Source organism: Callorhinus ursinus, unplaced genomic scaffold (assembly GCF_003265705.2).
Source record: "Callorhinus ursinus isolate GAN/ISIS: 27379988/994484 unplaced genomic scaffold, GSC_fseal_2.0 scaffold2, whole genome shotgun sequence".
Taxonomy (NCBI): Eukaryota; Metazoa; Chordata; class Mammalia; order Carnivora; family Otariidae; genus Callorhinus; species Callorhinus ursinus.
The window spans coordinates 40,783,507-40,806,290 of record NW_027397064.1 but is presented as its reverse complement, the minus strand read 5'-3'; the positions used below and the strand labels follow the sequence as shown (position 1 = coordinate 40,806,290).

General features: G+C 38.9%; 1 protein-coding gene across 3 annotated transcripts in view; it reads right to left on the bottom strand.

Moving 5' to 3' along the window:
• Positions 1-10,231: 10,231 nt before the first annotated feature.
• The window catches only part of TMEFF2 (transmembrane protein with EGF like and two follistatin like domains 2), a 224,846-nt gene continuing 212,293 nt past the window's right edge, over positions 10,232-22,784 (bottom strand). The window contains exons 8-10 of one of the 3 annotated variants that reach the window (XM_025887381.2): positions 16,026-16,149; positions 14,043-14,201; positions 10,232-10,673 (exon numbers count right to left, since the gene is read on the bottom strand). In XM_025887381.2, the coding sequence (XP_025743166.1) occupies positions 10,577-10,673; positions 14,043-14,201; positions 16,026-16,149 (380 nt within the window). In that variant the 3' untranslated portion in view covers positions 10,232-10,576. Of the gene's footprint in view, positions 10,731-11,464; positions 11,621-14,042; positions 14,202-16,025; positions 16,150-22,784 lie in introns of those variants that run through there. The other 2 variants (XM_073904550.1, XM_073904549.1) reach the window with 2 other exon arrangements.

Here is a 22,784-nt window from a genome sequence, read left to right as displayed (position 1 = left end):
CGCAGCACGGTTGCCAGAGCCAAGCCCCTGCCTGCCCTGCCCGGTAAAGGTGACTCGGCCTCGGCCCCCTTCCCAGTGGGCTCCAAGACAGCATCCTTTTAATAAACATATTAACACGTGTTCTGGTGTGACTCATAAGTTGTCTCAGAAGATAATTTTGGTAGCAAAATTTCAAAATAATTGGGGCAATGGCAGCATTATTGGAACAAGCATCTAGCTGGCCAACAGGTAACCCTGAAAGATGTACAATTTCTGACATGCTAGGGTGAAACAAAAAGTAATGGAAACATCATGATATGGTGCAACAGGATGAATTTTGGGTTAATCTGGATTCACATTTCGACTGTGGTCCATCCTGGCTCTGTGACTTTGGCCAAATGATCTACACCTGTACAAGTTACTTTACAGTTATTTCATCATAAAACTTATAATAATGACATATCTTAGAGGCTCATTGTGAGAAATAAGTGAAATAGTATTCATAAAATACCTAAAACTATACTTCTCCCATAAAAGATGAGTAGGAAATTAATACACGTCGGTCTTGTTTTTGTTTTTTTTTAAGATTTCATTTATCTATTTGAGAGAGAAAGAGCATGAGCAGGGGGAGGGTCAGAGGGAGAGGGAGAAGCAGACTCCCCGCTAAGCAAGGAGCCCGATGTGGGGCTCCATCCCAGGACCCCAGGATGATGATAACCTGAGCTGAAGGCAGATGCCCAACTGACTGAGCCACCCAGGTGCCCCAGGTCTCATTTTTCTCTTAGTCATAAATGATAGTTTTATATCTATCATACATTATCATAAGCAGTAAACCATAGTATCAATTCTTTTAAAATCTTCTGACATAGTTAGAAAAAGCCAGTCCTTCAAGGACGGTTTTATTCCTTACTGTGAGGTCCAACAAGGGGTTATGTCTGAAATGGAAAAAGTTTTGGTTCTGTGTGTTCAGGATTGATCCTGGCGCAGTGTTCTTTTGAGCATGGCCACTATTCAAGTTAGCTTTGGAGGCTTTCTGATACTGTGGAACAACAACTCAATGAAGGATCAAAGGATGGAGAATTCAAGGTTGATTCATGAATTTTAAAGTGAGGATGTCTTAGAGGATGGGGCATAATGTGAAGTGGTGAGTGCCAGGGAGATGGAAACTCAAGAGAACAGAAAGACCTTGATTTCAAAGAAAGAAAGAAAGAAAAATCAACAACTTAATCTCTCTAATGCCTCAGATCCTGACAGAAAAATTTGCAATGATGAAAAGAAGGAAGCAAAATACAGATGACTAGACCAATTCTGCCCACAAGACCAGCTGACGACACACGATGTCAAGACTTTCCAGAGATGTCTTTGGAAAATCTCCCCCATAGGCGCCCTCTTGGATACGAGGACTTGAAGTAGGTCTCTTCCCTTTATGTTTTGCTGCCAAATAAACAGGCAGGGATTATGAAGTAAAATAAGTTTGTAGAGTACACCACATGCTTCCACAGATGACATGCAATTTGGGGTTAAGGACCTTTTTATAAAGCTTTTGGTATGACGCAGGTAGCTGGTTTACCAGGCAAAGTGTTTACAGGTATTGTAAAGAGAAATCAGCTCAGGCACTGAGTTAGGAGTGTGTTTCTCTATTTTTCAATTTTCTGAAAATGAAATCCAATTTGCCTAATTTCAATTTACAGTCCTTTGATTGCAAATGCAATCTGTTTTGAGTATAAGATCTTGTTCTTCCATGAAGTTTTGCAGGAGCTCACGGGTTATCTGGTGTCTCTTTTACCCCCCTCGAAGCCTTTTCTTATGGTGTCCAGGGTCGACAGTGTGGCAAACAAAGTCGCCACCTTTTGTGGTTAGCCAGCGGGGTGAGCATTCGGGCCCCTGAGGTGTTTTTGTGCGGCTTTTCAGAGAAGTATTGTCCCGCCCCCACTGAACTGTAACAATGAAGGCGCAGTCCCCGTTGCCTTCAATCATCTTCTTACTTTTCCAAATCGGTGACTGTTCTCCAACTCCAGTTTTCTGACACCAGGTACGGCAGAGGCTTGGGGAAAAATTTCTTCTGGTGTGGGCTACAGTGAACTTCACTTCCAATTCCCCCTTAACGTGCAATCTGAAATCTTATTCAGAGAAAAATTGTGTTCATGTTTGTGGCCAAAAGGAATGCAGAAAAATGACAGATGTATGATGAGAGAAGAGGCAGCCTTTAATCATTTTGTTGTCTAGGCAGCTTTGGATCGCCCTTTGAAGAAAGCATTTTCTTTGCTGCTTCTGGAAAACTCGAGACTCATCTTCTCGCCCTTTGCAGATTCCTCACCCAGACGGTTAAACTCCACACTGTATGCAAGACTCCTGAACCCGAGATCCTCGCTACAAAGCACTCCAGTTTATACATTCTCATTTCAGAGGAGGCCTTTGGATCCTTTTGCTCTAATTGGATACAGACTCCCATGACTCGGGTGACGCATAGTCCTGAGAGAAGGGAAGAGAACATAGGGTAAAGCCCAGAGATTGCCAAACTTGTTTTCATTCGTGATTGGGCCAGAAAGATTTCCTACGGAGGCTAAGTGTTGAAGCCGATAATGTTTCCAAAGTACAAGCGCTTTCTCCCTTAATCTCTGCATGACTGTAATTAAGCAGGAGAGTTAATTGTATGTAAATCATGCATTACTGTAATTGGGTGCCAGTGAACATTCATGTACATCTTATTTAAAAGGGAAATAGAATGTTATTATGTGGATGCTGGTGCAGGGAAGTCTCAGCCCTCTGGGGGGATGTTGGTAACGTCACCGGCTGTTTCCAAGACTCAGGTGCGTGAGTGTCATCCAAAGTCACACTGCTCCTGCTGTCCTTCCAAGAACTGAGCTATGTGCCCTTGGAGGGGCCGAGGGGTGGAACCCGGGGCCCCCATTCCCATTTCTTTCTTAACCTCCGCTTACGGAGCAGTCGTTTTTCTCGTGCTACTCATCTTTTCAAACCTAAACGATACTTTCCAATGGTTTGCTCTGCTTGGCAATTCTGACCCATATTTCCCCAGGCAGACCACAGATGGATTTGTCTTCTGGAAGCAGGGGCTAGTCCGCTTCCTTTTTTAGCATGGCTCTTAGAATGTTGCTCAGGGCCGCTTGGAGACTCCAGGATTTTGTTTTCCAAGTGTAGCCAGATCAGATGCTATCCAGCGGCCTGCATTTGTGATTGCCAGGGCGCGTCCAGAGCCGGAGAGGGAGGTCTAGCCCCTGGGTGGAGAGGATGAACTGTTCCTTTATTGTCTATCTGGAGAGCAGATCGAGTGCTTTGGGACAATGTTGTTCGGCAGATTTTAAAGACTCTAATCTGCATATCTTGAGGTCAAGAATTGTGAGGAAGAAAATATGCACATGACAAAACTCTTTATTTTAAACACATTCTCTTCCTCACCCAGAGGCCTGAAAAATCATGAGAGCCTTGCCTTGGCCTCATTCTGCCCAGCTTGCAAGCCAGCTCCTCACCTACCAACAACCCCGGACATGCGGCACATCAACCCTCCAAGGCTTCAGGGCTAGAGGCCTTCTGGGTCATCACCTTTCTGCTTCCTGTTTTCTTGCTGCCTTTCCGTACCCGTGCAACCCTGCTTGGTGCTGTACACATGCTTCTTCTTCAAAGACTATTTGAACGAACCATCTTTAAATTCCTCTTCCCGTAACCACCCCTCTCCTCCCAATCCAATTATTTGCTGTCTCTGTTCCGCTCACCTTCTGGGGCCCTTGGCTCCTCTCTTAGCTCTTTCTCGCTCGCTCTCTTCTCCCCCCACCCCTCATATTGTCAGTGTGCATTCTGAGGGTGTCTTGCTTGACATGCCATTGGTCCAGAGCTTATGTATGTGAACAGGTGGGAAATCACGGCTAGCTGAGTTATTTTGTCAGGTAAGTGGTAAGGACCACAGTGACCACAGTGTTTTCAACTCTGTTTTGTAAAGAGACTCCTTGAAGCAATATGTAACAGAACTTGTTAGAAGAATAGACTGTCTTTACTGGGCCAGTTCATCGAGCAAAGTTCTCTGTCCTTTTACAGTAGCTAACTTCAGGTCAGGTGACTACGGGCTGCTATTTGTGCATTATGGAAGTAATACAACAGTCCTACAGTATTTTTAGTTAGTCAGACTGTTATATATTTTGTCCAAATTTGGGAAAGTTGGTTCAAGTATTCTGAAGAGTCACACAATACATTTTTGAGTAAATAAAAGTAAAAATAAGCACATTTCTTAGCTTAGTCATTGCTATTGTCATTTAACATTACACTATTTAAATTAACTCCTGGTTCTGAAGGAAATTGAATGCCTCAATTAATGCCAATGAATGGCTTCTTACTCATAGCGATCAAGGCAGGGAAGGAGAGTCCCAGTTTGGGGAAGGACCCAACTCAGAGGTTTGTACCATCATGAGCCGAGTATGACTGAAGTGTGAATTGTTGGGGAATGACAGCGGGCACACAGGGATGCTGTGGGCACATGATGGTCACCTGGCCAGGGACTCTCAGGCTGCAAAGAGAAACAAGGTGAGCAGAGGGTAGGGCTGTTTAGGCATCCCTGGATCTAGGCACATGCCAATTAGACAGAGGGACAATTAAGGAGACACTGTTGATCTGGCTGCCAACCTTCGTGGGCCCACTCTGGACAGCGGCCGGGTGCCAGGCTGAGAGTCTCTTGCCAGGGCACTAGGAGCGCTGAGAGTAGAAGGGCCCCAGGCAAGTCACAGGGGAGGGGGTGGAAATTAGTGGTCTGGGGAGACAAAGAGAGAGATGCAAAGGAGGGATACTTTTAGATCCTCTGCTGAACTCTGAGGGCCTCACTGATTCATGACGGGGAGGGGTTAAACCTTCCACAAGAACCACACTGTATATGTGTATAGTTTGATAAGTTATGCGTACATGACTGTGAAACTTTGTAGCTTATCCTTTAGTAAGGATTCCGTTTATTAAAAGCTATTTTATTGTCTTATAAAAACCTTAACACATATTCACAGAAATTATCAGAAAGGATGCGCAAACACCCTGATGTTTATCTCTCGGTGGATTATTTTACGTTTCTGGCTTATCTGTGTTTTCTAATTTTAGTTAAATGTGATTTATGTAATACATGTATTCGTAATTTGGCGTACTGTGGTGACAACTTGAGACAGTATTTTGTGCTTTGTTTTCATAGCTGGACTCCTAAAAAGGCCTGTGTTTTCAACCCTTTGCTCCATGGAGGAGAATTAAGCCAGATTGCGGCAGGGAAGGGCGGTAACAGAGGATGCGGTCTTCGTGAAGTGAAGGAAAAAGGTGGTTAGGATACGGAGAAGGGGAGAAAGCCCAGCAAGTGGTGACCCTCACAGAGAGCAGAGGCATAGAGCCCTCTCAAAACGCCCCGCATAATGGCTTCACTGTGTGGGTCTGGAGACCAGCTGCCCCCCGGAGATCACTGTGGCCAAGGCTCTTGTAGATCAGGAAGAGTGGCAGGCTCCGGATGGCGATGGAAGTCCTAGGAACAGAGGACCAGTTCTTGTTCTTGTCCCGTCTCCCACGTTAACACCCGATTTTGGACTTCTCATTAACTCTGAGTTAGCTTCTTGTGCTGAACTGAATTTGGTTTGGAAAATAAAGGAAGGCATCATTTCCTTCACTTCTTATCTGATGCAAGAGAAATCATGAAAAATAATTAAAAAGTTAGAAGTAAATGAAAAACCTGAGTTAAAATAACTCATTTAGTATTACTGGAGATAGATATCAATGAAGGTCACATTCTGAGTAGGTGGAATTATAAAGTAGATTTTTATCCAGAGCGAGGCTGGAAGGAGGCCTGAATATGACCAGCTGGGCTGCACATCACCCATACCTTCAGGATGCTGACTGCAGAGGGCCATATTCATTTGTATATTTATGCGTTAGTTATAAACCAACACCCTTACTTTATATAATCCTTCATCCTTCATATCATGTGAATGCTCATATAAAGATAGCAATTAATTAAATGAAAAGGTTTTTGTTATCAATAGCCAGATGATTAATTATATGAGATGTCTCCTCTAATTGAGGAACAGTAACATTTGGTGCAGGTGCTGCATGACGTTGGAGAAGGGAGGTAGCATCTGAAGATAAACATTAGCAGAGAGTCTAATATGACTCTGAGATAATCTCTGTCATATTTTGATAGTCTGCACTGACTTCTCCTCAAGGATTCATGAAAGTAAAGAATTCAGCCCTGCGAAGTCACTGCAATATTGACTTACTCATCCTGTGCCTGGAAACACACACAAGAGGTTTAACAGTATGTGTTTTATCAGGCTAGACCTCTTTTAAAATGAAAGAATGATCCCTTTTCTTGTTCAGACATGATACCAGTGAACCCATTTGAAAAAAAAATTAGAGGAGCTGTATTGTTTCTTAACTCTATATTGCCTCATTTTTCCAGAACCAGCTTTCTTGTCTCCATAAGAGACAATCCTTTGAGTAAGTTTGATAGCTTGATGCCTTCTAACTCTAGCCACATGATTCCCTTTATGTTTCACTCAACTGGTGAAATACGGTTTCTTCTTCTTAATTCCTTGTACAAGTATTTATTATATCCCTGAAAAAAAATTCCAGATATTGAAAATTTACTCTGTGCATGTCATGTCATTGTTTGAAGTGTGACATGAACCACCTTGTTTACTTCTCACAGTAGCGATATTGAGTATGGGAAGACGTCTTTGTCTCCATTTTGAATATGATGCCTACCGAAATTAGGCAACTTGCCTGAGGTTGAGTAGTTAGTGAAGTGGAACTTAGACTGGGACCCATTTCTGTCTTGCTTCAGAGACCAAGTTTTAAGTACTACATTCTCCTTGGAGGGATCCAATCCCCACTCCCCACCCAGCCACCCCGAATCACCTCGTTCTATCTTTAATTCTTTGAATAGAACTTATAACTTTATAGCTTTGTTGTTGTTTTTCTCTACTGTTCAGTTAATCCTCTCCTCTCTCTCCTTTGCTAGAGTGTAAGCTTGAGAACAGACATCTGTTATCTACTTCAGCGCTCTGTAACAGCACCTAGAATAATGTCTGGCATGGTGTAGGCACCCAATACATGATAGTTGAACAAATGGAAACAATTGGCAAGGTGCTAATTTTCTGCTTTCTTGTTGCTCCCAGGCTGAGGAAAAGACAGACTTGTGTAGACAATTAAGGAACAACATGGAGAGTGCTGTAACAGAGTTGGGAAGACTGCCAAGGGGATCATGGAGGCTGCACCGATACGCTGGTATTTGCTCTAGCTATTGTGGAGAAAAGAAGGGCATAAAGGGAGCAATGAGAAGCAGATGAAATCTCAGAAGCAAGAAGTCAGAATTTGTGTAGAGAATGAGGAAGTCATCCTGGGTATCTCACTGTGAAGAGGCACATCTACCTGGCCTTGAGATTCCTCCTGCAGGGTCGCCAAGCATTCTGAACTGACCATTCACATTGCCTTCGTGACCTTCTTTGTAATGGTTCATTTACCTCTCTGTCTCCCACCAGGGCTGTGAGATTTTTGATGCAAGGAACCAGGACAAGCTGAAAGTGAGCTCCTTTCAGGCAAGGATTTTATCTTAGCTCTCTTTGTATTCTCATAGCTTAGTATGGTGCTGCTAATTGGCGGCCCTCGGTACATGTACAATGTAAAATAAATGTATAATGAATGAATGGGTGAATGACATGGCTTAATAGCAGTTTATTTAAAAAGTTTTAAGTTTAAGTTGAGAACAAGCAGCAAAAATAGTTAATGTGGTCTTGGGTAGCAACAATGAAAGGGTAGTGTCTGGTTTCTGAATATATAGAATCTTGGAACTATGGAGATAGAAATGATAAGGAAAATAAGACTGGTGGACCGGTGATGTGAAATGACTTACTCATGGTTCCACAACAAATTTGTGATCGGAGTAGGAACTTGAATTTAGAGATCGTGGCTTTCAGTTAAATTTGATTTTTTACAAGTGCAACTATATTCTCTCCTGGTGAGACCACAACTGTGCAATTCTGAGCTCTACACTTAAAGAAATGTGTAGACAAAGTAGAATTTGTCCAACGAAGGCTGATCCACATGCTAGGGGAGAGTGGAAACTGTATCACATGAAGATCAGGGTGAGAACATTAAGGGTGTTTCATCCCGAGAAGAAAGTACTTGCAAAAGGGCTGCCAGGTGAGTGGAAAAATCATATGTGTTCTAATATTTTTAAGATTTTTTTTTTATTTGACACAGAGAGCACAAGCAGAGGGAGAGAGGGGGAGAAGCAGGCTCCCTGCTGAGCAAGGAGCCTGATGTGGGACTCAATCCCAGCACCCTGGGATCATGACCTGGGCCGAAGGCAGCCACTTAACCGACTGAGCTACCCAGGCGTCCCGTGTTCTAATATTTTTAAATATATAAGTCATTATTCCTTTGCTCCAGAAAGGAAAAATAAGAGCGGTGGGTAGAAATCACAGAGAAGTAAATTTCAACTCAATCTGAGACAAGGAATAATGTCTCAAGATTAGAAGTAACCAAGAATGAAATTCCAAATTATGAGAAATATGTAAGTAGAGGTTGGATGATTATCTGTCAGGACTAGATTGTGAGTTTCTTTAGAGTAAAGATCCCGTTTTACTTGTATTTCCCCAAGACTTTGAATGGTGCTTGGCACATAGTATATGCTCACTTATGACTCCCTATGTATCTTTTAAAAGGACTTCTTTTATGGGGTAGGTGAGCATGGAGGTAAATAGGAATGCACTGTATTATTAAACCATGGACTTTTCCAACACTTAGGTTTATGATTCTTTGATAAAAAATCCTGCAAAATAGCATGCCAATATTTAGCAAAGCAAGTCATTTCATACTCTTAACAGGCAAAGGTCGGTGGAATTGCGGTTTCTTTTAATTCTACTAAGCTCTATAGTGTTGCATTGTTGCTCTTCCTTTAGGTGGAAGGGTTTGCCGTTGACTACGGTCTGACAAAGGAGATCACTGCTAGTGTATCTCTGCACTTGTTAATCAAACTAAAGCTCCATGCACACGTTCAAATGGAGTGTGTTTTGTACAAGTAGCATAAGACCGATTTATGGAACCACTTGCGTGATGGTTATGCCCATAGATTCACACTTTTCAGAGTGCCGACTAACCTAGAAAACCAAGTGTTTCAGCATCCTAAATCTTATTTTGATTGTCACCATTTTTGAATGTTTTTATAAATATCATCAATATCACTTCAGGAAACCTATTTTCACCGAATATTTTATATCCAGAATGTGTTGATTTGATATTTGTCTTTTTTTTTTTTTTTGAACACAGGAGTGTCATTCCTTTTAGTCCATGTGGAGGTCATTGAAAGGAGGCAAAGAAAGCTCTAGATTCACTTTACTAGCCACTACAAGCTGGGGAGAACTAAGCGAGAATAAGGCAATTATTTGATTTGTTATTTACCTCATATTCTTTGAGAATTTTCATATTTTATTTCTTTCCAAAGTGATCATACCTATTTATATGCTCAAGAATTCCTATCAACTTCCCACTAAATTCTTTTAGGTGCTATGGGATTAATTTGCTTTCTTATCTCAGCATTTAAATATGCTTACAATGTATTTCTCTGTTTTTTTATGAACTATCATCATCACTGTAGTCCCACTTCAAATTATGGGTCAGCATTTGCCATAAAGCTATTCATAAGGAATTTGGTGGCGATTCCAACTTCTTTTTAAAGAACTCTATGCGATAAATGTAGCAAGGTGCTTCTGAGAATCTATGATTCTGGTGTTTCACTTTTAATGATGTTAATAAATTTTTCTGCAAGTTCTTAATTCCACTCACCTAAATGGAACAGATTTTGTGCTCTGCATATTCCTGATATGTAACTTGTTCCTGACCCTTCAGGTAAGTGCACTTAACAGCGAGATTCTCAGATGCTTTCCAAATAAAAACCAATATCTTCTTTCCCTCTCTTTTATGAGTTATAGAACACTTTCCCTCCCCTTCTTCTTTGATTTAATTTATATGCCAGAGATTTTTCAGCTCTGGGGATGAAAATGGAAGACCAGGGAAGAAAGTTGATGAAATAGAGATGATTCAAAGATCTGAAATATTTTATCCTCACTCGATATAAAGTAAATTATTTTTTCTCTTTTCCAATAACCATCATTTCCCTTGATCTTGGAATCACTCAAAACCTAGCCACCGAGTCCTGTATAAACTAATGCTCTGTCTCAAGATGTGGGGAAAGATGAACTATTGGTACCTGTACAGATTGTGCCAGCTCGGTTATATTTACAGTTATGAGATACCGCAAATTTAAGAATGCCAATTTTTTCTCATCACTGAGTATTTATTATATATAACAAATACATGGGAAAGAAAAAACTATATTGTGTGATATAAATAGTTTATTTACATTACAGAAAAAACATCAAGACAATGTATACTATTTCAAATATATCCATACATAATCAAATATAGCTGTAGTACATGTTTTCATTGGTGTAGATTACCACAAATGCAAGGCAACATGTGTAGATCTCTTGTCTTATTCTTTTGTCTATAATACTGTATTGTGTAGTCCCAGCTCTCAGAAGTCCGGCCACTGTGCAACATGCTCCCTTTAGATTAACCTCGTGGATGCTCTTGTTGTGTTGTCTGAACTGTAGTGCCCTGTATTTTGCTTCTGTCTGTGAATTCTGTTGCTTCTGGGGCATTTCCTAGAAGGTTGGAAAGTTTACAAATCTTAGTCCAGTGCTGTTACCTGAAGTTTGGTCCTACAATTACAGAGTGAAGTTGTCGATTAAGCCAATTGTTAAAATATTTCAGACAAAAGAACTTATTAGTAGTAGTAGCTGGGATTATTTTGGAAGACTTTTTTTTTGCTTCTCCTTGCCGTTGTCTTTAAGCATCTGTTGGGGAGCACTGAAGAGCAGAGGCAGAAGGTGAAGAGGAATACATTTACCTGGTCCTCAACCGCTTACTCGGGAAGGCACAAAAATGACTCAGCACAAGGCAGTCAAGCAAGTTGTGAGCTCATCTAATCTCACTTTAAATGTCTTCAACAATTTTATATTTTAAATGTCCTCAAGATGAATGTTATATTGACATTTCACTGCTACAAGTTTAAATCCTATCCAACCATAGAATGAGCCAACTCTTAATATCTGATATGTAATGAAAAGGGATATTGTTTTGGTTCAGCCTGATATTATTTTTATATATTAGTACCATAAGCTGGAGACATAAATTGGTACCAACTATTTTGCTTCTATAAAAGCTAAATTCAGTCAAGTTATCTGAAAAGCTCTGGTCTGGTGTCTTTTCTCTTATAATAAACAAATGCTTTGATGATGCAAATAAGAACAATATAAAGTTCATATAAAATCTTATTACAATAAGATGGCTTTCAGAAATTATACATTCATGTATATGTTCATATATGAATAAATATATATAATATATATATATATTTTTTTACAGAGGTGTGGTAGATCAATCAAAATGAACATGGAGCTGAAAGTCACATTCCCAGCAAGTGGGAGCTGGAGACAAAAAGATTGAAAATCCATCTTCTCAACGGGGCAACTCTTCATTCCAGAGCATGTCTCTAGATGTCTATATTTTTATGACACATGCTGTATTTAGAAGGAGGGTGGATGTTTGACTAAAATAATAAAAACAAGGGGAAGCAATTAGAAAAAAAGAAATTGGGAGGAGGGGAAGAGAGAGAAAAGAAGAGAGACCAGGGGATGGAGAAATTAACAGAAAATTGAAGAGAATGAAAGGACCTCTGCTTGGTGCAATTTGTCCCTCTTTTAACAAGAGGGTATGTTGGAATAGGTCTTGACAGACAATTGTGGTCAAGGTGGCCAGAAAAGGGGAGGGTTAGGGGAGGGGCAGATGACCTAGGTGGAAAATCTGGTTTTTAAGTAGAACATTCTCAAGTGAGTAGAAAGAATCCACACTGGGAAGAGTGTGCCTTTTTGACTAGTGTGACTCCTGGAAAGACTTTGGAAGACTTGGACATCCTAAGACAGCTTTATAAAATGCATTACAAAAATGCTAATTTAGCTCATGTACTCTTCCTCAAAAGTAAATAGAGACTAGGTTTTGTTTTGTTTTAACATGGAAAATGAAAATGGCCATATGCCTTAAAAAATGTCTTCCTTCTAATTTGGAGCTCATTTTAGGTTGTCTTGAGCATCGGAATACACGACATTATGACCAGCCGAGGGGCAGTATGAGCAGGGTTTAAGTGCACAGGCTCTGACACTAGGCAGCCCGGACTCCACAGCTGCTCTTATTGCTCAGCTGCGTACACTTAACAATTTGCTAACTTCTCATACCTCAGGATTCCTGTTTTGAAAACGGGGATCATTGTTCCGTCTTCATATGTTATTAAATGTATATGCGTGTGCACACACATGTATGATATATACACACATATAACATATACATAATGCTTGGTGAAATAAGAACCCTACGTATTCCAGCTATTCTTACAATCTATGGGAACAGAACTGTGATTAATAACAAACTTGAGAACTTCTGCTAAAGTATTGAAAGTTTTGCATTTTTGTCAGTACATGAAGTAGCAAATCCAACTGTAATGAGATTAGATCTATTAAATGGGAATCTGGTTTTTCATGTGCTGACGTGGTGTACATATCGGAAGACTCAAGACCCTTAGAGTAATATGGCACCACTTCTTGTGTTTTAGATTCTTTTCTATCTTTGCTTTATACTCAGTATTTTTGGTTTCTTGAGTTATCTTTATGTTCCCCAGAATCTATTTTAGTATAATCCATTGACTCACTTGGCATCTAAACGTGAGAGTCTAGTTGATGAGCTCAGCTTGGCTTTGAGCAGCACAAAGCTCCAGTCGATGATCTTCCCTTAAGCTTTTAGGCCCGGCAAGGATTTATGAACCATATTTTGTCTTTTTCAAGAGCAAATGCCACACTTGTCCTCAAAGAAGATAGTGCAGCACAGCTATGGAGATGTATTATGGCCTTTATTCTCTAAAGATATGATACTTTCTTTTATTTTCCTGTCTTTGGAAAATAATTTTGGGGGAAACATTCTGATTTACTGTAGAGCTTCACAAATGAACGAAAGTTTAAATGTCTTGTGAATTTGGCAAAAAACTTAAAAAACTTTCTTGGAACTTTTTTTCTCAAGGAGCATGAAATCAGGTCAGAAAGAAGTATCTTCAATAGTATTTCCAGTTAGGGCATAAATAATATGGATTTGGTTGCCATGAATTTACACACTGATGAAGTTAAGCAAGTAATACCTGGCCTTACCCCTTTACTCCAAGCACAGTGTCAGACATCACTAATTAACCATGATTTTCTCTCCTATTGAAACTGGATGAGGTCTCTGGATCCCTTTCAATCTTAGCTCTCCAGATACAATTACCATTTGATTGTTCTGGAGGTTTGGTATAAACGCTTGTTGTCATATTTGCTGCATGTTTCCATATATCAAAGGTTTTCATGCACTGCAGCATACTCTTTTTTATTGTAGCTATTTTCTTTGAATTTTGTGATTAAAAACTATTTTAAATTAACATAAAAATGTACCTGTTGTTTACATCAAATATGTTAAAAATGATTATATCAGCGTTACAATTGGAAATAAGTACCATAAATGAACGCTATCCTTTAACACTATTCTAGGCCTTGTATACAATCTCTTCTCACCTCTTTTGGCATACTGATCTGGGTAAATAAGACAACACTGTCATCTCAATAGTTTGTTAGTAGTTTGAACGAAAACTGACTTTCCATAGCTAAAAGAGAAAACCATATTTAAACAAAGATTGGCATCACATAGTAGAGAAAACCAGATCTTTGCCTCAAAAATAAATAATCCTCATCAAAAGGCAAAAATAAGGAAAATACTTTGTAGCTCTCCAGCATGAAAATCAATGCTATTCACATGCTGTTATGATGAGGAAACTGGACTCCTGAGAATGGATGGCCGCCGAGTACACAAAGGGACTCCTACGTAGAGTAACCTAAGTAAGGCAAGGAGGAACACCAGATTCCCTTAGCTGAGTGGCCATTGAGCACATTACTGACCTTGTGATGCAGAGAACCACCACACAGATGACAGCAATCTGAATGGTCCCAATCACAGCTGCGATTAAGACATACTGAAATCGTACAGGGCCGGGAACAACGTACAGTACACTGTAGTCCTTTTTTTCACAGTGTTGTCCAGTATAACCAGCATCACACCTGGAAGAAAGGACAATGTCCAGTTACCTGTAGCTGCTGGACTCATTTTTATAGTCGGCCCGTACACATTTATCTTCATTGTGAAATTGGGGCTGTTTATTTCTCTCTTTAAAGAGATGCTACTTTGTAGATATGGCTTTCGACTATGTCCTTTCAACGAGATTTCTTTGTGTTTTTGGTTTCAAAGGTATGAGGTTTTCTTCTATACTTATAATAAGATTTTGAGGACAGGAGGGTTGGTACGTAGTTTGTGATGATGATATAGAGAAGCAGTGGATGTCCAGAAATACTATTCTTTCCATATTTTTTTTCAGATGAGTTTCACGTTTTATTTAACTTGTCCTTTAATCAACCTAAGTCGACATGATTGCTTGAGAAAAGGTTTGTTTCTGAGGATATGGGAGTAAATCGGGGCTATTTATTTATTTACTTTTGGATAAAGCATTCCCTTGCTACTGTGAGAATAAATGTTGAAAAATGTTTAGACCAAGGATACAGTAAGTGATTTCTTTAATTTGTTGATCATAAAGTTGCCTACTTATGTTAGAGAGCTAAATCTCAGTAGAAAAAAAAAAACAATTATGGTGTAAGCAACAGAGTTCTGCAAAATAAACCCATGTGCTATTCATCTGAGAATGAACACTGCTTCTCACTCACTCAACCCTCATCAGAAAGCATCAGGAGACCATCTGCGTGTTAAAATTAGCATTTGACAATGAAATGAAGAAACTGTTCACATAACAATACCAACAAGGGTCAACTTGTCATTGGCTTTGTGCGATTATTTTAGTACTTCACTTGGGATTTCTCCATTCTGGGGTCTTTCCTCTTTGCCTTGAAGGGTTTAATAATGGAGACCCTGCTAAGGATGACAAGGCAGCAGGACCAGCCTCTCAGCTATGTTGACTCTACCTGGCTTCACTGGAAGGTGCTAGTGTGTTCAGTTAAGGAAAATATAAAAGGAAGACAGTTCTCAAGGGGAGAGAGAGAGAGAGAGAAGAAAGAGTGAGGAGGAGGAGGAGGAGGAGAAGAGACAGAAACTCCTTTCGCTGTATAACAACACACAACCTATTTCATCATATGCCACTTGTAGATTCCTTTAATAAAAATACATTTGTTTTTCCACCTTGGGTTTACCATATTTTTACCATCTCAATAAATATGTTCTATTCATGAATATTCAGCACATATTTATATTTATTAACTAAGTCCAGACAAGCAATTTCTTTGTGTCTCAACTGAGTTAGAATCTGTGGAGGTATAGCTAATAACCGCACTATACAAGGTTTGTGGGTAGCAGATCCACAGAAATTAGTATGTGTCTAGCAAAACCAAGATTGATAAAATTGATTGGACACCTGAAGGACTTTGGAAAAGATGACCCCCCCAAAGCAACGACGTTATCTTATGTACCCTAAGTCCTCATCCATTCATTTCAGAAATATTTATTGACCTCCTGTTATGTGCCAAGAGCTATTCTATGACCATGGGAAAGAGCAATGAATAAAACAGAGGAATCTGAGTCTTTAAGAAGCTTGTAATGCCCAAAGTACAATTTGAAATTCTACCAGAAGAGTATACATAATGATATGTTACATAGTACTCAGGTATGTAAGGCACACACATTCCATGGTTTTCTAGTGGGTGTCTGTGTGTGTGTGTGTGTGTGTGTGTGTGTGTGTGTGTGTGTAGGAGAGTCAGTGAAAAGTTTTGCTGCTGATCACCCAGTCAGGCAGAATGCCATGCAATTCTTTGCAAACATCCAGAATTTAGTTCTCTGTGTTTACTTTATACATTTTAAAAATTAAAGAGTGAAAACATTACCTGCAAGATGGCTCCTGCATATTGATAGAATGCTCACACTTCCCATGCATGCAGAAACCATTGAAATGTTCTGGGCAAGGTATGTGGTGTTCTCTTGCACTTTCTTCTAACTTGTTCGCATTCTCTGTGAATACAGAAAAAAACAGGCACTCCTTGTAAATACTTTCTCAGCCCAGTAAGATCAACCAGTACATTAAGAAGCAAAGCTATGGTAGGCAAAGGTATTTAAAAGGGCAAGAACTAAAAGGCCATGCTTCAGAAGAAAGAGGAAGAATTGAAAGACAGACATCTTCACAAGTGTGTTTAGAGATGAAACTGCAAAATTACCCAGTGCTTTTCATGCTTTTATGCAATTTCTTCCATCTTTAATAGGCAGTGATGTTTGTATAAGTAGTCAGACAGCTTTAATTTTCCTTGTGTAGAGACTGTACATTGATCATAAAATAATTCAAGAACTATCTTATTTTTTGAATTTCAAAGCCCAGCATAATGTCCCTAAGAGTAAATGGCTGCAATACCTTGATACTTTCTCAGTGGGGTAGCTTAAAAGTTAAAATATAGCTGTGTTCAGTTGTTAAACAGACGTTTTCCAAAACTAAATGCAAATTGCAACAAACATATTCTTTCAGGGTTTTTTCATTTACTGTGAAGGGGAATTCTACTAGCACCCATACATTTTCTTATTGCCAAAATAAAACTATTGAAAGAGCAAATGTTATTTCAGAATCATTTATGGAGATACTAACACAGTACATATTGAATGCTCTAAGTGTATTCCAATGCATAATAGCTGGCCTATGTTAACAATGTGATGTGAAAGCTAAACTTACAATAAAGAAAAAATTTGTGTTCTAAAGTGAACACTTTCCCCTGTCATTAATAAGTTTTGTTTTCTTATGTTTCTACAAAGATACTAAAATATGTTTTCTGACCTTTAGCCCAAATATATTTGCTTCATATTTGTAATACTATCTCTAAATAGTCTTTGATTACATCATCTTATAATATCAAGTTTGCCTTTTTTGAGTCTTTTCCAAAATCTGCGACCTGACTTGACAAACTTTAAAATTCTTGCCTAAACACATGAAAAATATAATTGTCTTGATTTCAATCTGAGATACTCTTCAATCCACAGCAAGAGAAGTAATGGAAGCAGTGGTAATAGAAGATTAAAAATGAATTACTATTTTTATGAAATAAATTATTTCCTATTATTTCACATACAGGTATAGCTTTTATCACAGTGCATCCTTATAGTTTGGTACTGGCAGTCATGGATGATGCATATATTCATCAGGAGAAAAAATACCTTTAATATGGGTGAATTGGACAAATGCATTATTTATGTTTAAGCAGAGCTGTAAAATATCTATGATTTTAAGATCTAATTAGTCATCTGCAGAACTTTTAAGTTTGAAGTATATTGTTAAATATGTTAAGTGTTTTCCTGTGTAGGAATATTTATGCACATTTGTATGATGGGTAATATTTCAAATTACAGCTCAAATTAATCAAGGATTTATCATAAGTATGCTAGAGAGACTGGAGATGGCATTTAAATCATTCATTTGTCCTATATTTGTGTCTCTTTACCTATTTAGGTGATATTTTGTTTGTATTATATTCCTACTTTGATGATTATTGTTAAAATGAATGAACCACTTCCATGGAAAAGACTAAAAATATACAAAATTTTCTCTTTTGGTTTCTCCCATTCTTCCAAGGTACTTTAGAATTTTATGTCATGGTGTTTTTAGTAACAAATTACAGCTGTAATGAGCAAACACACAAAAATTGAAATAAATAATGTTGGGTGAATTTTCCAATATGGGAATATGTGACCAAAACAGAAGCAGGATGACGATGCTATTTTGATGCAGCTTGAGATGGCTTGTGGTCATTCATGAATCTGTGGTGAAGACTAGGCTCATTTGTTGCCGCTGCCAAGAGGCTAGAAGCTAGAGTGGTCAAACCATGCGCCTGCTGTTTAAAGGCGACTTTCACAGTAGGGTTTGCCAGCCTCACTGCTGATGTAACGGACCAGCACTGATGCTCACTCTTATTTCTGGATCTTCTCCCCATAACAAACTATTCAACGCTTCTATTTAGTGTTTGTTAGTAACCCTTTAGTGTTTCCACACACCTGCATGCAGGAGAATTTTCTGTTTAACTTCCCTCTACTTCAGTTATGCATTGTGATTTCAGGCATGGTATTTTTCAAACACATCTTATTAGGACTATTTTTCTTTTTGTCAGTTGCAAAAGAAGATCAAGAATTTTCTTAACTCAAAATCCATTTTTAGGCTATTTTATTTTTAACTCCATCCCTCGCCCCATACTGTTTTTGTTTCTGGATTTGTACCATATTCATAATTATGAACCGAAGTCCAAGGGCAAAGTAAGAGATTGTTTGAGTGAGGCTGCTGCCTTAGTGTAGTAGGAACCAGATATTTCCACAAAGTTCATTATCCAGACAGGATGATCACGTGTGAGGGCAAGAGTTTCCATCATAAAATCTGCTAATTAGTTTATACCATTCCTTATGAGCTTGGAGTGCTCTGTTATGTTGCTCGTAGGATACTGTCAAATAAGAAAGTTAGAGAGATCGAAAATAAGTGAGTAGAAGAAATGATCCCTGAGCAAGAAAATGAAGAATCATCAATATATGTAGTCAATCCAATCAAGTAAACCAGTTGTTGAAAACCTGAATATATAACCACTTCTAGTAATGCAATACACATATTTTAGAAACGAGATTTGAGTATATTAAGAAGAATAGAGACACAGAAAATCTAATATTCCAACCAAGTTTGTGTATGGACAATGGTATTTGTGACCCTGATGTTTATGCCTAGGTATTCAAGCAATCCTGAAGCACTTAAAGATTTAAAATCATCTAAAAATGATACTTTGGAGGTCTGTATGTTTCCTACAGTGGCTGATGATTTAGACATCCATTTCTCTGTCCTCCACTGAAAGAGGTTTAATGTAAGTTTTGTGCTCTTTCTGCTAAAAGAGATAGTGACAATGGTAGAAACTCTCCATGTTTTTGTGTAAAATCTTCAACTAGTTTCCTACTAAATATTCACAAATGATTTATTCTGAAAGGGATCATGACCCTGTTAAGAAACCATTTCTGGTATAATCTGAGTTAATTGCAGCAGAGCTAACACGGTTGCATGCCCATTGCAGGTCAATGCTCTAGTCAAGAGCTATAGAAGTGGGTCGCTCTGAAGCACAGCTACATGTATTGTTTCTATCCTGGCACATTCAGGGAAAGAGATGGGGGAGGGAGGCAAGAGACAGAGGGAATGAGGACTGGCAAGGTTTTAACTTTTCATAACTCAAGTAAGGGAAGTGGGTAGAAAAGGGGCAGAGCCGGGCATGGCGGTTTAGAGACTTAAATCAATATAGCCCAGAGTGTGTGTACGTGTGTGTTCAGCATTATCTCTGCCTTTTTCTTCCCCAAAAGCTGGAAGTAAGATGTTGTTCAGAGAATTAATCTATCAAAGCAACACATTATGGATTGAAGCAGAAATATGACAGTGTAAAACTTGCCTAAAACTATCCACGTATCCAAAGAAAGAATGTTTCCTGGGACAAGGGTTAGAGATTGGCAAAAGAAGCTTCTGAAAGTCATGTTCTCTATTCAAGTGCTCTCCAGGGTGGTGTTGCCCTGAGAAGCCAATCCGAACTTGAGAACCCAGAGTCCCAGGTGCAGAAATGGATGCACAAGACTATTAGTGTCTGATGCTGCTAACTATTCACTCAGTCAACGCATTTCCCTTGTTCTGATGCTCTGTTGTCTGAGCAGTTTTAAAATAATTTGATTTCTACGTAGCCTACAGTACCACCTGGATTTCTTATCCATTTGACAGTTGTATATTTCATATGAGTTGAATTGATTAGTTCTGACTTTCTGTGTATTTTTTTTTTTTTTGGCATAAGTCAGCTTTCTCCAGCCCACTCAGTTCTGGCGTTTTGTTAAGATCAAACTTCTGCACTTACAAGCTAGAGGACTGGCCGGGCCCGGCCCATGGTGCACTATAGTCTGGGAGGCCTTGTGGGGGCTGGTCAGATGATATTTCTCTGGAGATAGCACTACTTTGCTTTAACCAGGCCTTTCTTTGGAATATCTACAGCTCCCTGTGCCACTGATTTGCTTCTGTGTAAGGATTTCAGAGTTAAGTTGGAAAGATCCTAAACTAGAGGTAACATGGAGGATTCAGGAGATGTTTTAAGAGGCAGATTTCTACTGCACATTTTTAAGCAACTAGAGCCGTTCAGTAAGTGAGTGAGTAGTAGAGTGAAGTAGTGAGTTTCTGGTGGTAAAAAGAAGCCTTCTTACTACTGCTCAGATTCTGTAGTGTGTTACTGTGTAGGAGATTTGATTATTTCAGATCTCTAGGTTCTTTGAACTCTAAAAGTAATATTTATTTTTACTGCTAATGTTTACTTAAAATAAATTACCAATAAATATATACTGATATTTATTGTACAATATTATTTTTGATATGCTGGGAAAAAGAATTAAACAAGTAGGAACATTATTTAGGTGTAGTAAATAAAGGAAATAAATCACTTTGGCTTAATTATGGGGACATTTTACTTTATCAAAGGGCATACGATATCTTAAATATTTACAATGTCTATAGTTCGGACATTCTAGCATAAAGTGAACTCTTTTATGCATTATCTTCCTTTGCAGGAACAATATGTTTGTGGATTAAATTCAATTTCTTATTTTATTTTATTTTTTGTTTTGGGAACACATATATTTAGTAAAATTGCAAAGAAAAACAAGGAAATAGTAAACACAAAATTTACAGTAATGCTTAATTTTGAAGGCAAAAGAGAGGCAATGGGAGAGACTCGATTTTTTTGGGGGGGATTGAGTAGTTCTTTTTTTTAAATTTTATTTTATTATGTTATATTAGTCACCATACATTACATCATTAGTTTTTGATGTAGTGTTCCATGATTCATTGTTTGCGTATAACACCCAGTGCTCCATGCAGTACGTGCCCTCCTTAATACCCATCACCAGGCTAACCCATCCCCCCTCCCCCCTCCCCTCTAGAACCCTCAGTTTGTTTCTCAGAGTCCATAGTCTCTCATGGTTCGTCTCCCCCTCCAATTTTCCCCCTTCATTTTTCCCTTCCTTCTCCTAATGTCCTCCATGCTATCCCTTATGTTCCACAAATAAGTGAAACCATATGATAACTGACTTTCTTTGCTTGACTTATTTCACTTAGCATAATCTCCTCCAGTCCCATCCATGTTGATGTAAAAGTTGGGTATTCATCCTTTCTGATGGCTGCGTAATATTCCATTGTATGTATGGACCACATCTTCTTTATCCATTCATCTGTTGAAGGGCATCTCGGCTCTTTCCAGTTTGGCTATTGCGGACATTGCTGCTATGAACATTGGGGTGCATATGGCCCTTCTTTTCACTACATCTGTGTCTTTGGAGTAAATACCGAGGAGTGCAATTGCTGGGTCATAGGGTAGCACTATTTTTAATTTTTTGAGGAACCTCCACACTGTTTTCCAAAGTGGCTGTACCAACTTGCATTCCCACCAAGAGTGTAAGAGGGTTCCCCTTTCTCCAAAACCTTTCCAACATTTGTTGTTTCTTGCCTTGTCAATTCTTGCCATTCTCACTGGTGTAAGGTGGTATCTCAGTGTGGTTTTGATTTGAATTTCCCTGATGGCTAATGATGATGAACATTTTTTCATGTGTCTGTTAGCCATTTGTATGTCTTTGAAGAAGTGTCTGTTCATGTCTTCTGCCCATTTTTTGACTTGATTATTTGTTTGTTGGGTGTTGCATTTGAGAAATTCTTTATAGATCTTGGATACCAGCCCTTTATCTGTAGTGTCATTTGCAAATATCTTCTCCCATTCTGTGCGTTGCCTCTTTGTTTTGTTGACTGTTTCCTTTGCTGTGCAGAAGCTTTTTATCTTGATGAAGTCCCAAAAGTTCACTTTTGCTTTTGTTTCACTAACTTTTGGAGATGTATCTTGAAAGAAGTTGCTGTGGCCGATGTCAAAGAGGTTACTGCCTACGTTCTCCTCTAGGATTTTGATGGATTCCTGTCTTACATTGAGGTCTTTCATCCATTTCGAGTTTATCTTTGTGAATGGTGTTAGAGAACAGTCGAGTTTCATTCTTCTGCATGTGGCTGTCCAACATTCTCAGCACCATTTATTGAAGAGACTGTCTTTTTTCCATTGCATATTTTTTCCTGCTTTGTCGAAGATTATTTGACCATAGAGTTGAGGGTCCAATCTGGCTCTCTATTCTGTTCCATTGGTCTATATGTCTGTTTTTGTGCCAGTACCATGCTGTCTTGGTGATCACTGCTTTGTAATATAGCTTGAAATTGGGCAACGTGATGCCCCAGTTTTGTTTTTCTTTTAAATTCAATTTCTAACATCATGCTTTAACATCACAAATTATCTTTGACAAGCACAGGCACATGAGTATTGCCATCTCATTTGTTATGTTTTTAACAAGCTTTTCCTGTGGGCAAAGTGGGCCACAACTTTTCTGGAAAACTAAAATTTTCCATTTTGAATATATTTGTATAATACTTCCATTTTTTTTTCCATTTAATAATGGCACAAGGAAACCCCTTGTATTCATGCACTTGCACACCTGTTGGGATTACTCGATTTTACCTGTCTCCTACTTACTGCCATAGTGCCAAAGCCATTTGAAAATAAGAAAAAAAATTCTTTCTTTCTATTATA